Source organism: Malaclemys terrapin, chromosome 5 (genome assembly GCF_027887155.1).
Source record: "Malaclemys terrapin pileata isolate rMalTer1 chromosome 5, rMalTer1.hap1, whole genome shotgun sequence".
NCBI lineage: Eukaryota > Metazoa > Chordata > Testudines > Emydidae > Malaclemys > Malaclemys terrapin.
Window position 1 is genome coordinate 82,247,007 of NC_071509.1, and position 15,262 is coordinate 82,262,268.

At 39.6% G+C, this 15,262-nt stretch overlaps 1 protein-coding gene across 1 annotated transcript; it reads right to left on the reverse strand.

Annotated features, from left to right (window-relative positions):
* Positions 1 to 2,381: 2,381 nt before the first annotated feature.
* On the reverse strand, positions 2,382 to 14,975 carry FGB (fibrinogen beta chain). The gene is made up of 9 exons (XM_054029507.1): positions 14,849 to 14,975; positions 14,557 to 14,577; positions 13,130 to 13,333; positions 11,006 to 11,189; positions 9,620 to 9,847; positions 8,950 to 9,063; positions 6,284 to 6,406; positions 5,810 to 6,095; positions 2,382 to 2,811 (listed from the first exon to the last, which is right to left on the reverse strand). The coding sequence occupies exons 1-9, from the start codon at positions 14,942 to 14,944 to the stop codon at positions 2,583 to 2,585; spliced, it is 1,485 nt and encodes a 494-aa protein (XP_053885482.1). The 5' UTR covers positions 14,945 to 14,975; the 3' UTR covers positions 2,382 to 2,582.
* Between the last annotated feature and the right edge of the window lie 287 nt (positions 14,976 to 15,262).

A 15,262-nucleotide genomic window follows, 5' to 3' on the forward strand; every position in this document is an offset into this window, starting at 1 on the left:
CTCCCGGCCAGCCAGCCAAACTCCTCCCTGCTTAAGGGTGGCGATTTGCTGAACTTAATCATTTACCTCAACTACACTGAAGAATTTTTTAAAAGTCAAACAAACTCTTATTGCAATATTCTAAAATATTCCTTGAAAAGGGACACTTAGGAATGGGAGCCATCCTTTAACAAGTTAGAAAATGAGTGGGTACCCATGCCCAAAATTATACAATACATCACTTACAATACAAAGTTTATATTTTTTCAGAATGAATTGTTAGACTAACACTGGGCCTTTTCAATGGTAAACCCAAAAAATCTAGAGTATCTTCTCCTTTCCAACACATGAACATCCTTTACTCACAAGCAGGACATCACATAAGTCACATAGGCAATTTATAAAACCTTTACAACCCTTTACAAATGCCCACTAAATCAAAATGCAATTATTGCTCTTGAAAGTCACTGTACAAATAGCATTGTTGGATCCAGTATTTGCCTGTCATAAACTCCCAACATAAGAGCAATTCAGTTAGAGAGGAAGGTTGCTTTTGTGGAGAAGTCATTGGACTGGGACTCCAGGAATGTGGGTTCAATCCCGTTTTGCTTCAGATTTCCTGTCTGACCTGGGGCAAATCTAAATGACTTGCCCCGGGTCAAACATGAAATCTGAAGCATTCTGTCCCTCAGTTTCCCATCTGCAAAGTGTGGATAGTACTGTATTATTTCCTCTCTGTGTGTGTTTTGGCCAGTGGATTTGTGTAGTCAACAATTGAACAGTCTCATGCTGCGCCCCTCCCAAAGGTCCCTGCACACTGTGGTGAAGTGAATCTCCACACAGCGTACAGTGTGGTGTGCTAGGAGTGTCCCATCTTGCACAGCAGAACAACATTGTTTCTGATGGATTCAGAGTCTCTCATAGCCACAAAGGGGAAAGGAAGGCAGGCTTTACCTTTAATAAATGAAAATACTTATGCATTTGGGGGAATGACTTCTAGATGGCTGTGGACATCTTAGTTCCCAGTCCTGCAAACACTTACACAAGTGTCACTTCCACCCCATCTCTGCCTGGTGGCTAGCTCACCATAAATACTACAGTTTTAAAATAAGATACATCACTGTAACTCACCAAAGCAAGGTTCCCAAAACAACCTTATTCAGGGTGTGGAAAGCATTTGATTGAAAGCCTCTACATTCTGTTAGGGCCTGATTTTGCCACTTTTACTCACATTCAGTAGTACATTGCTGTGAGAGGAATCCCATTGACTTTAATAGGACTAGTAACAGAATACTAGTACTCAGTTTGAATGGTTCATAATAGCATACTAGGTTTAATAGTACATTTTTTCTTTGTATGTTTCTTTCCTGTAGTGTGTAGCTAGGGTTCATATACAAATGTGCTATTTTTTATACAACGGTGTATTGGTAAGAATTTTTTTAATCAAAAGCTTATCTGTATGGAAGAACAATTACATCCTGTGAGTAACAAGGATGCATTGTGCTTATCCTGCAGATGTTTGCCTTTAAGGTTAAAGCTAACCAACAAATATGTACTGTGCATGAGTTTTCTTTGTGTGACTGATAACTGAGAGTGTGAGTGGACTCTCCCTGTTTCTAATCACATGGATTAGCATGTATTGTAACAATATCCTTAGGAACTGACAAAGGGGTAATCATGGACACACTCTTGTAGTCTTCACTCAGTTCTTGTCAGACTAAGCTTCTTGGCTTAACATCAGTGGAGGTTTTGCTGAAGGACTGAGGTCCTCTCCATGACCAGGTGTGGCCATAGAAAGAGGGCTTCTGCCTCCCTATGGAGGCTGTAACAGGGCAGTCTGCCCCTCTATGGGCCAGGGACCTTAGCCAGGCAGGTCCAATTGTAAGACCCAGCTGGGAAGGGGTCAGGTGATACTTATAAAGGGCTGAGAGATCTCAGTTGGAGGAGGGCTGCAGGAGTGAGGTTTGCTTCTGGGACTGGTCCTGAAGTGGAGAGAGGGGTGCTGAGTGAAATGTCACGAGATCCCTTTAACCTGTGTTGGTCAAGGAAATAATTTTGTTTTGTGCTACTTTGTGCATTTTTCTGAATAAGAATACATTCTTTTGCAGTAGTAGAAAACATTTAATGAACATCAATATATCTTCTGCCACCTATTTGAACACATTTGCTTATTCACTGGTAACATATAAATAAGTATAATTTATAAGACACTTTTGTTTTAAGATTTTAGTTACTTTAAACATTTTCTGTGAAGATAAATTATTCTCTCCCACCTCATATCTGATTTTGAATTGTTTTATAAGAAAAAGGAATTGATATTTTTGATATTGATCTATTTCTGGACTAACAAGATAGCTGTCAGTTACTTCCATCCTGGGATCAAGTACAAAGGGTACAAAAGACACTTGCAAGTTTTTTTTAATGGGTCAGACATAGGTTTATATTCAGCATGACTTCTCCAATTCAAGTCACAATATAGTCAGACATATAAACTTTGGAATTTTTGTTTCTCTTATGTAAAGGCAAAATCAAATATCATGCACTAAAGAAGTTAACTTTGATATGCACTTGAAAACATTTAATGTTGTTCATTTTAATGATGATTATTGTGGAAAGAATGGTCTAATCTTCATACTCATCTTCTTCAATGAATACCATGACCCTTTCCAGTTCATCCATACAACTCCATCATCTGTGCCGTGTTTTGCCATATCCCAGCTGTACTGCCCTCCCCAATAGTATCTGCCATTGGGATTGGCTGAATGGCATCGATTGTACCACCAACCACCACCATCTTCTTTAGAACACTGTTTTCTTGGATCTGCATGAACCCTGGGAGGTGGGGGGGAGGGAGGGAAACACACAGTTAATAGTGACAGATGCACTGTAGCTAAACAATACAATAAATTTTTACAAAATACAAAATTTAAAAAAATACAAAATTACTAAAGATAGTTAAGACCCAGGCAGGCTGCGAAGAGCTACAAAAGATCTCTCAAAACTGGGTGACTGGGCAACAAAATGGCAGATGAAATTAAATGTTGATAAATGCAAAGTAATGCACATTGGAAAGCATAATCCCAACTATACATATAAAATGATGGGATCTAAATTAGCTGTTACCATTCAAGAAAGAGATCTTGGAGTCATTGTGGATAGTTCTCTGAAAACATCCACTCAATACGCTGTGGCAGTCAAAAAAGCGAACAGAATGCTGGGAATAATTAAGAAAGGGATAGATAATAAGACAGAAAATACCATATTGCCTCTATATAAATCCATGGTACGCCCACATCTTGAATACTGTGTGCAGATGTGGTCGCCCCATCTCAAAAAAGATATATTGGAATTGGAAAAGGTTCAGAAAAAGGCAACAAAAATTATTAGGGGTATGGAACGGCTTCCATATGAGGAGAGATATGAGACTTGGACTTTGCAGCTTGGAAATGAGACAGCTAAGGAGAGATATGATTGAGGTCTATAAAATCATGACTGGTGTAGAGAAAGTAGATAAGGAAGTGTTGTTTACTACTTCTCATAACACAAGAACTAGGAGGTTACCAAATGAAATTAATAGGCAGCAGGTTTAAAACAAATAAAAGGAAGTATTTCTTCACACAACGCACAGTGGAACTCCTTTCCAGAGGATGTTGTGCAGGCCAAGACCATAACAGGGTTCAAAAAAGAAATAGATAAATTCATGGAGGATAGGTCCATCAATGGCTATTAGCCAGGATGGGCAGGGATGGTGTCCCTAGCCTCTGTTTGCCAGAAGCTGGGAATGAGCGACAGGGGATGGCTCACTTGATGATGACCTGTTCTGTTCATTCCCTCTGGGGTATCTGGCACTGGCCACTGTCGGAAGCAGGACCGGCTCCAGGGTTTTGGCCGCCCCAAGCAGCCAAAAAAAAAAAAATGCTGTGATCACGATTTTCTCCCAGCGGGAGTGAGGGACCGTCCGCCGAATTGCCGCCAAATACCTGGACGTGCCACCCCTCTCCGGAGCAGCCGCCCCAAGCACCTGCTTGCCAGGCTGGTGCCTGGAGCCGGCCCTGGTCGGAAGACAGGATACTGGGCTAGTTGGACCTTTGGTCTGACCCAGTAGGGCAATTCTTATATTCTTATTTGTGTGTGCATGTATGAATCTGTTTTTTCTGATCCTGAAGATGTAGTAAAAGTTATCTCTGAACTTTCCACAAATGATTGATCATCGAGTGTGTTCTATACACTTCATCTGGGTATGTGTTATGCATAATAGCATATGGTCTGAGCCCAAACAGCCAAAGAATCGATAATGAAAAGTCTAGGCTCAGAAGAAACATCCATCTACAATGAATCTTGAATGAGAGACCACCCCATTAGGCAATCTCCTGTTTTAAGAAACTATCCCAAAGAATTTGCAAACAAATTGTATACAATTATGCTGCATCTTTTTTGAAAGATCATTTTAGCTTATCAACTAATACCTAACAGTTCTGTAAATGGTCACAGGATAGACTTAATTACATTCCTAACTAAAACTTATGTGGGACCTGGTTTCAAAAAGAGGCTGGACAGAAACAAGGTGTCAGAGTGGGTTCATGCACTAGACTTTCATTTCTGGATACCTGAGTTCAAATGCAACTTTGGAAGGAAATGAAAATTATTCTGGCAACCTTATTCTAGTCTCTACTGTATGTTTGTTCGCCACATAAGACTACCACAGAATTAGAAAAATCTGCTTCAGAAAAATCAAAGATTTAAATGACAGGGATGCTGGAGGTGCATTGGTAGAAATGCACAGGAAAATTTGCACTATACCTGATTCCTCATTCTGATAAACATAAAAAATGACACACATTTTAAAAATAACAAAGTGGAAAAGTGCTTATGATAGATCACTCCAATGCACAATTTTTTTGCATGTCTACAGCTGAAAAAGATAGTGGTAGAGAAGAGAGCTACCACATCAAAATATTCTATAGCTACCACTGGTACTCAATGCGTAAGTCCATGCACAGTAATAAGGATTCACCTACTGAATTTAATTAAAAACTAAGAAAACTGGCACACAACGTTCCTATAGTATGTTATATTATGCATATGTGTTTCTAATGCAAATATCATTGTAATTTAATGGTACCGAACAATACGTACCATATGGATTTGCCAACACAAGCAATTCCTCTATTAGTAAACATTATAATAGAGTAAATGACTATGTAAAAGGGTTAGAGGGCATTTATAGTGCCAAAGAGATTCTAAATTATGCACTTTATCACTAACAATTGAAATTCTTTCTATTCTTGATTAGGTAGAATTTCTTTTAGAACAGGATATTTTGCTAATTTCAGGAGCAGATCTCCTTCGTTTTTGGCTCACGCTGACTAAGGCCCAATGATCCTGCTCCTATTGACTTCAGTGTCAAAATTCTCATTGGCTTCAGGGACAGCAAGATTGGGACCATAATCTCATGAGTTAATGTGAATGATAATACAGTGTCCAAAGGTGCCAGTCTGTGGACACTGATGTGATTTTTAGAACAACTTCAACCCACTACTCCAGTGTACCTGCAGGTGCTCTGTATTTGATTCTGGTACAGCTCTAGTCTAAATCATTTGGTCAAATTCTGCTCTTGGATACTTCAGTGGCACAGTGCATGCATTTGGCTGGTGACTAGCAGATAGTAAACATATTCTAAGAGATTGTGACATTTTGCAGAATTAGCACATATTACCCTTTTCTAAAAGATTGTGGAACAATGCATATTCAGATGCACATAAAGCAGTAATATCTCCAATTTGATAGCTTTATCTTGATATTAAAAAAAATTGCTAATGCAAGTACATACCATCCATCATTGTCTCTGTCAAAAGTGCTGAAGAACATGCCATTGTGAACTGTCATTGTTCTGTTCTCGCCATACAGTTGTGAAGCTCCATCCATAAGAGCATTGCCAGCTGTGCCTTTATAGTTACTAACTGATATCTGATACTTGTTTGCCTCATTTTGTATGGTGAATCCTCCATAATGAGCTGAAACCTTAGCACCATTCCAGTCCTCCATTTCAATTAAAACTTCAGTGGGTCCCATTTTGGTAAGCTGGCTGATTTTGTCATTTCCAAGCCAATATTCACCTGACAACCAATAAAAGGAAACTCAGTGAAACCACTTTCAGAATATGTTTTAAGGCAACTTTACTATTTTCCCATAAATCTGCTACAGTTAATGAACATCCTTTGAATCAAGTGTGGACAGTTTTAAGAAACCTGAGAAAAAAGTTTTAATAAAAGAAGCACTTTAAGGTTTGTATTCAGAATTTTACCTGGAGTATCACAGTATTTTTTCCCTCCACTTTTTGCAATATTTCCAAATCCTTTTTTGTATGCATCCCATGTTCTCCCAAAGCCAACACTGCCATCTTGGCGGTTCTGAATCAAAGTCCATCCTGCAGGGGCAACAATATTTGAATTAAATTGCAATTAACAAGAGAACAAATAGTGTTAGCATGTAATCCTGCTCCTGTTTGTGTCAAGGGGTGTGTAAGAGGAGCTGGAGGGTCTGGGACTAGCCAACCCTGATTACTGAAAGAGGCACAACTCAAGAGACATCAGGTGATCACCCTGGAAAGAGCAGCTGGAAGCTGCAGTGAAGGGGGTGGATGGATGGGTGCTCACTCAGGGAGAGCAGAGACTGCTAGGAGTGTGCAGGTTCCAGCAGAGTCCTGGGATCTGGGACTAAAACTCCAGCTAGGGAATAGCCGGCTAAGGCAGAAGAGATCCTGAGCAAGCAGGGGGACAAAAAGAAAGGGACTGCAAAGTTCTCCAGGAAGGAAGGCCTGGGAGAGACCCAAGCAAGCAGGGGGCAAAAAGGCCTCCCTAGGCAGAAAGGCCTGGGAGTAGGAAGAGAAATGTTTGTCGGTTGGACTTTAATTTGGGACTGTATGTTTTATTTTTAGTTTATGTTCTGTGAGTGAATCCAGACCCAAAGAATGAGTATTCTGACCACAGAAAAAATGTATGGAGTCTGTGTAAGGAGTTTTAAAAAGGGGGAAACAGAGGCAAGGCACTGCAGAGTGACCTCTGACCACAAGGGGGCTCTCAGGAGAGAGTCAACCCTACTACAGGGAGCTTTGCCATTGACTTCAACTGGAGCAGGACTGAACCCTTAGGGTATGTCTATACAGGAAAGAAAAACCTATGGCTGGTCCGTGACAGCAGACTCATGATCGCAGGGCTCGGGATCATGGGGCTGTTTCATTGCTGTGTAGACTTCTGGGCTCGAGCTGGAGCTCGGGCTCTAAGACCCTGCAGGGTGGGAGGATCCCAGAGCGTAAGGGCCTAGTTCTACCACCCTACTCACATTGAATGGTACCATATCTTGTGAGTCAGGCTGGAAGAGGGAGGCCAAAAGGGACATGTTTGGTCCCTTATTACAGATGTGATCACAGTACTAATGAAGCAAGAGTGCAATCTTTGGAGTGTGCACTCTCTGAAATAATCTATAAATAGTTAAACTGCTGTACTGGCCTGAATGCCTATCTTCATGTCAGAAGCAAAGAATGCTTGTAACATTTTCATATTTGGCTAGATATTTACTTAGTTGTGAGTTGTGGGTGACGAGTAGCTATGCTGCCCCAGGAGGAGCACTGGAAGGCAGAGAAAGTCTCAGAGGCACAATTCTTCCCATTTTCCCCTCTTGCTTGGGGCATAGAGGGAAGAAGTAGAATCACAAAATCATAGGAATGTAGAACTAGAATGGATCTCAGTAGGTCATCTAGTCCAGTCCCCTGCACTGAGGTAGGACTAAGTATTTTCTAGACCAGCAATACTCAGACCTCAGTAGTTCAGGAGCCAAATTAGTGATCAACATTACCCAAAAGAGCCACTGTATGTGAATTCATTGTTTCATTCACTATAGTACTATATGTTCATATTTAAACAGTATGATGGGGAAATATTTAGTTTATATCTATATTATTCTCACAGCAAAATGACTGACCACATATTATTATTTTATTATCAACCACAATTGGTTAATAACATAGTAAAAGCATCCTGATCGGTTAATAACTTAGATTGGTTAATAATTAAATCACACAGCGTTTTCATATCATGTGCTGCAAAGAGCCACAGGAAACACATTAAAGAGCCACTTGCAGCTCACGAGCCTCAGTCTGAGCATCACTGGTCTCGACCATCCCCAACAGGTACTTATCTAACCTATTCTTAAAAACCTTCAGTACCAGAGATTGCACTGTAATTTGTTTCAGTGCTCAACTACCCTTACAGTTAGGAACAAATTACCCAGTGAGGTTGTGGAATCTCCATCATTGGAGGTTTTAATACATTGCAGGCCTTGAAAGTGTGCAAGTTACTCCCCTTCATGCACCTAGCCAACTCCTCTGGCCAATGAATGGGGAAAGGTGGGGAAGGAGTCAAAGCTTCCCTATCTGCCCATTCCCTTCCACTTGCTCCAAACTGGGAGCATCCGGGGCTCAGTCCTTGCACTCTGCACAGGGCCTGGACCCAAGCTCCAGGAAGCCCTAACACAGCCAACCTGGAGGATGTGGAGATGGGGGCAGTCACACGCTTTTCTTCCTCCCTAGAACAGTTGTGATATTTCACTTCAATCTAGCCACAGTAAAATATACAATGAGTCAAAATTTCATCTACCAAGCCCAGTCAGTGACTAGCCAACAATTCTTTCTCCACTTTATTAGAGAAAGATCCTACTATGCATGGGCCACCTTCCACTCCAGCACTCAGATCCCTCAGCACGTAGTTCTCAAAACTTTCCGTAGGCGACATTCTGCAATGGTTCACAAGCCATAGCATGAGAACAATTGCTTTAGATTAACTAATAATTAGTGCCAAAAGTTATAATCTCAGATGAGCACAAATGCAAAGAAATACAGGAGCAGTGCAAATTCATTTTTGTGCATATTTATAGTTATCCCTGTCACAGCACCATAGTTCATCTCACACTTACCTCCATTTGCTGTGGTCATATCACAGTAAACCTTGTAAGGTCTGAAGAAAGCATCAGGCTGAATGAGGTACATTTCAGATGAATCACCTCCTTTTCTGATAATGTCTTCACATTCTGCAATCATAAATCAACAGTTTATGTTTCTGAGGGATCTATGAAATTCTAGTAGAACAATCCTCTTCATAAAGACAATAATTAACAGAATAGATTTCTATTTGCTAATTATACAGGAATATCTTACAAACATCTAATTCTGCTTGATTTCACTTTGATTTAAATTATAAATTAAAATGACATAAGAGGGAATCACGAAAGAAAGAAAATTATACCTGTATTGTCCCACAATCCCTTATAAGATGAGATTTCCAAAAACTCCTTAGTGACAGGTCCCACTGACGCACAATGCCTTTTTGAAAGTCAGTGGGACTCATGCTCCTAAATCACTTAGGTGCTTTTGAAAATCCCACCCACAATAGATAAATAAGACAGGTAATACATATGATTTTCCATACTGGATCAGGCCAGTAGTCCATCAACTCTGGTGTCCTGATTGGTGACTGGTGTCATATGTTTTGGAGGAATGTGAACATGTGCTCATAATGCATCTGTCCAGTTGTACATTGATATAAAGGACGGAAGGGAGAGATTTCTGTACATGTAAATGAGTTACCTTTGCCTGATACCACTGGGATATTACAGGAAACAATGCATGAAGAGCGGCAATTTTCCATTTGGGATGATATAGCATTTTCCAGTTTTTGTATCTTTTTGTGTAAGGTATCCACAATTGAACGGAGGACTCGGAGGCTAGATGGGATGTTGTTGTCCATGTTCTCTCTGATGTATGTATAGTGCTGCTCTATCTCTGTGTTGTACTCAGAAACTACATTTTCATTATCTAGAAAAGAGAATGTATAACAACTGTCACAATTTTCAACGTTTTCCAACTAGCATATTCTAATCCAAATTATAAACCATGATCCAGTCAGTATTATTTGAGATTTTACTTCTGCTGTAGAAATGAAAAGAGTGCTCTGTGTGTCCTTTCCCCCTCTTCCCTGATTTCACAGTGTGCAAAGAGCTTTAGTCCCAGTAACAGGGACATACTTTGTATTATGGCTCAGTATAAATGGACAAATTTCTTGCTGTGATTATATTCTCATAGACTCATAGACTTTAAGGTCAGAAGGGACCATTATGATCAGCTAGTCTGACCTCCTGCACAACACAGGCCACAGAATCTTACCCACGCACTCCTGTAACAAACCCCTAACTTATGTCTGAGTTATTGAAGTCCTCAAATCGTGGTTTAAAGACCTCAAGGCACAGAGAATCCTCCAGCAAATGACCCGTGCCCCACACTGCAGAGGAAGGCGAAAAACCTCCAGGGCCTCTGCCAATCTGCCCTGGAGGAAAATTCCTTCCCGACCCCAAATATGGTGATCAGTTAAACCCTGAGCATGTGGGCAAGATTCACCAGCCAGCACCCAGGAAAGAATTATCTGTAGTAACTCAGATCCCATCCCATCTAACCATATTCTGCCAAGGACCTGTAGTAAACATCCTCACAGAAGCTTATTATGGCTGTCCAGGAGCTGGGGACATCTAGGGTATGTCTACACTGGAATAAAAGACCTGCAGCACGACTGTGGCTGGTCTTGATCAGCTGACTTGGGTTCACAGGGCTCAGGCTGTGGGACTAAAAATAGCTGTGTAGACGTTCAGGCTTAGGCTGGAGCCCAGCAATTTTACAGTGCCACAGCCCAAGCTCTGCGATCCCGAGTCAGCTGACCTGGGTATTTAATTGTTGGGTAGACACAGGCCTAAGGGTCCAATGCAAGTTTTACCTTTGACTTCATCAAAAGCAGGATCAGGTCCTTGGCCCCTCAGCTAGGATTTTTTAGATTTAGTTTTATGGACTTGTGACACCTTAGCTACTTAGACTGATGCTCCTATCTGTAACCTTTTTTAATAAGCCCTATATATTTAATACTTGTAGCAATGCAAATTTGTCTGTAATACTGATTTACTGCAATGATGCATAACAATAATGTACCTTTTATTTGTTTTTGTCTTCTTTGCAGTTTATCTTCTAGTGTATTCATGTACTCATAGAATGTTGAAGAGGTTTCGGACTGTTTTTCTACTTTGTTCTTTAGGTCCCGAATGTCGGATTTCACACTTTGTTCCTGTTTTACCAATGCAGTTTGCAGCTCACACCCAGTTGGACACAACACTCCCTAAAAAAGCAGGGGGGGGGAAGAGTCAACTACAAGTGCTGTAGATTAGGGCCAAGATTTATAAAACTGGGTGCCTAAAGTTAGGTTCCCAATCTCATATTTAGGCACCTAAACAAGTAACCAGATTTTTAAATGTGCTGAGCATCTAGCAACTCTAAGCCATTTATTTAGTTGTCTCAATATGGTCTCAAAATACTTCAGACATTCAATTTATTGGAAAAAAAACTGCCATCTTAAATGGAGAAAACAGGCTCAAGCTCCAGTTGGGGATCCCTTCTGATAACTCATTAAAGTTCTGGGCAGGGGAGACCCCCTAATATCTGTGATCCACCACCTGCTTTTGGCTAATTTTTCTGGATTACCAACTGTTCATGGTTTAACCATCTGCAGCTACAAAATTATGACTCATCAAGCACTACAGCCATACCAGGTACCCAAAAATATTGAGATATATGTCCCCCACATAATCACAAAATTAAGTATTAACTTTAGTCTGGTACATAAGGTATGAGTATCTTTCATGTGAAACAACCATACACCAAAAGATTTAAACAATTATCTCCTCTGGAAGCCTGCACTATTATTATAGCATCAGTCACTATTCCTCTGAAGGATGAAAATATACCAAAACGGATGAAGAAAATACAAAAGCACCAAATTTCAAAGCAGTATTTGACTGAAAGTACCCAACCTACTAAAGGCCTCCAAAATAATCCTGCGTTTCTGATTAACTGAACTTTAACAAACTTGTTTGAGTCATCTCTAGTTAGAAGTAATAAGTTCTCAAATACTAAGATGCCTAGCAGCATGGTAACAACTTATGCTTTTTACTGGAGACCAAGACTGAGGTAATGTGATGCACAACTGGTTCAGTATAGAGAAGTTAGCATTCTACTAGACATACTACTTGTCTTTGCATATACTACCCACCTAAAAGAGCTTGGGTTAAAGACTGATGGTAGAATGTAATGAATGCTTGAAGAATTTAAAAAGTGGGGGATTCCTTTTAATATTGGACACCTGGACAGAGCCATGCCATACAGGATAGATGCAAAAATGTTTGATAGTGAAGATGCCCTGGATAATGTATTAATATGTTAAAGCAGATCTGTGCTATATCTTTCTTTCAATTCGTAATGCCTAAAGACACAGCTACATATTTCCATCTTCGTTCCTTTCATCTCTAGGGTAATAAATCAGTGGGAGTGGGGGCGAGAAGTGAACCTTTGGCTCTGCCTACTCTACTGCACCTCTCCAATGAATGGCTCCTCAAGTAGAGGGCAGCATCTCAATTGCAGTCCCTATGCCTCCTCAACCACAGGTCTTGCAATTCTATCCAGCCCTTTTGCAGGCCATGAAGAGTGAGAAGAGAGGCTCCTTATTCCTTCCCTCCCAATGCACAGCCATGTAAGTGATGGGGGGGCACAATCTAGCTCATAATTATTTACATTCATCATTCAGGACTCAGTTTTGCCTCCCTGCTCATCATAAGTAGGATCTGACTCAACAAATAATCCCATGAAAGCAACAAGACTACTTGCTCAATCAGGTACTGCTCAACACGAGCAAGGGAGAGCAGAGTTGGGCTGTCAGTGAACTACAATGGTCACTTCTTGGTGTCTGGTTGATTAAGAAAATTGTCTGTTCTTCACAACTGTTAAAGAAAGAAAAAAATATTAAAGGGCACAACAGTTTAAAAAGATGAGTTCTGAAAAAATAGTGATGACTAATGTTTCTGGAGGGGTATCATCAAAGCACTAGAAAGGGAAGTGCATCGAATTCACTGTAACCACCTGAATGCTACTGAACATTCCAAGCTCAAGATACCTGCTGAGCTGCAGGTAGTACCATTGTGAGGTTTAGTACATTTCTGAAAGCAGGGATACAATTACTATTAAGTGCATCTGTCTCCACTGCAATTACAAGGAAAATACACCTACTAGCTCATCTGATGCATGCCTGCAGCCTCCAGCATCAGGATAAACGACATTTTCTTTCTTCTGGCCCCGAGTGGGTGGTTTTGTTGGACGAGCCTGATATCCACCTTTACTAATGGGAGGAGGAGCTGGTCTGAGAGTTGGCATTGGCTCCCGTCTTTTATCTACTGGTCTGTGACCTCGAGCATCCACTTTTTCGCCATTAGCCTACACAAAGCCAGAGGGAGAAAAAACTCTTTATAATTAGGATCATTATTTTAAAAGCAGGTACATCAATTGTATAAAATATAAAAATAGCATACATCAATTTATTGGCATATTTTAGGTGTCATTTTACTCTCTATCTCTCACATTTTAGACACAAGAAATACACTAATTCCATGCAGGAAAAAGACCTGAGTATCATTTTGGGTAGCTGAATGAAAACATCTGTTCAATGTACTTTGGCATTAAAAAAGTGAACAAATTGTTAGGACACAATTAAAAGATGAAATTGAAACTAATACTGAAAATATTGTAATCTCAAAATAGAAATAGCAAAAATAGAAAAGGTTCAGAAAAAATAAATAGCGAGAAACTTAAACCTGATAAAAAGAAATAGATTATTTTGCACAACTCATGGCCACTGGACATGGAGTTTCAAGTTATTAGTAGGATTCAAAAAAGAATTAGGCATCTATATGGATAACAATCTTCTGAATAAGGGAAATAGGATAGACCAAAAAATTCAGATCTGATCCTTCACACCCTCACTGTGGGTAGCCCAGTGAAGTCAATGAGACTACTCTCACAAGTAAGACCCACATGTGTAATGGCTATGAGATCAAACTCTTAGAAACATCAGAAATAAGCAGTGTACAGTAGAAAATGGCTGGGAAGTTATTCGGTAAAATAGTATATCAGAAACATATTCAATTTATAGATCCAGCCAATTATGCCACATATGAAATAATTTCTTATTTTTGAACCTGGTATTCATTTGTTTAGGGATTTGTACAAGATTTTTAAAAGTCCAATTTTAAATCAAATATTGACTTCTTTTAAATTTCTTTCCTTAAGCAAAATTAATATACCAGCTATACACATTTTTATGCCTTAATTTTAGACTGGCCTTGGTGGGTTTTTTTGTTTGTTTGTTGTTTTTTAATTCTGTTTCAGAATGTTACTTCTCTCTTTCTAACTCCAGTGCAGTATGAACTGGGAACCAGTTCCTTCCTTTTGTTGCTCATTTAGAGCCTGATTCAAAGCCCACTGAATCAATGGAAAGACTCCTATTGACTTCAATAGTCTCAAGGCATTATTGAACACACATTTTGCTACTCTTTTACTTACGCAGAGTTTGTTTCTCATGCTCTTAAATAAATGTTAAAATTGCTAAATAAATATCCTTACTTGAATATGTCTGAACATGTAATTAAATCCAATCTTACCCTGGGAGCGTTGTCACTTTCCTACAAAGAGAGAGAGGGGGAAGAGAAGGAAAATACATCAGAAAACAGGAGGGGAAAACCCTACAGTTTGCTGTTACACATATGAGAAAAAAATAATTACAAACAATTTTCTTTGAACACCTTAAGCTGAAGATGAATATGTTTTTGAGATAATTAAACATTTTATTTTTGTAATTTAACTAAATTATAAAGCTTATAAAGTCATATATACAACTAAGCAAGATCAAGCATTACTATTGTTATTATTAATTATTATCATCATTACTACAACCTCATCATCATAATCTACAGAAGCCAGGGATTTAACTATGGAAACACAGAGCAGACACAGCAATAGCAGTTTCATGATGCTGGCTTGCTTAAACATCTTGGTAACCTTCCCCTGCTGAAGGTACTGACAGTGAAAGGCACTTTGTGTTCATATATATACCAGACAGTCTGAAGTCTCCTGGCTTGCTAATGATAGGTCTAACCAGAAAAAAGAGTTATCGTTCCACTGTTAATATTTAATCTCTTTGTTCACTTTGTGCCTGAACAAATTCCCCAGTTGAGCAACATCTACATGGAGGCCTTATCTACATGTTACACATACCCCACATATCTGATGGCATAGTTTAAATGTATAAATCCTGAAAATCACCTCTTCTTCAAATATGTGAATTTAATATTTTCCTAAAAATCATTA

Bases quoted from the DNA above. Each gene is read 5' to 3' on its own strand.
- FGB (XM_054029507.1), bottom strand. From the start codon at position 14,944: ATGTTTAAGCAAGCCAGCATCATGAAACTGCTATTGCTGTGTCTGCTC. The intron at 13,334-14,556 runs GTAAGATTGGAT...GGCTTTGTGTAG, and splicing joins AAAGTGACAACGCTCCCAGG to GCTAATGGCGAAAAAGTGGA. The intron at 6,096-6,283 runs GTAAAATTCTGA...ATTGGTTGTCAG, and splicing joins AAAATACTGTGATACTCCAG to GTGAATATTGGCTTGGAAAT.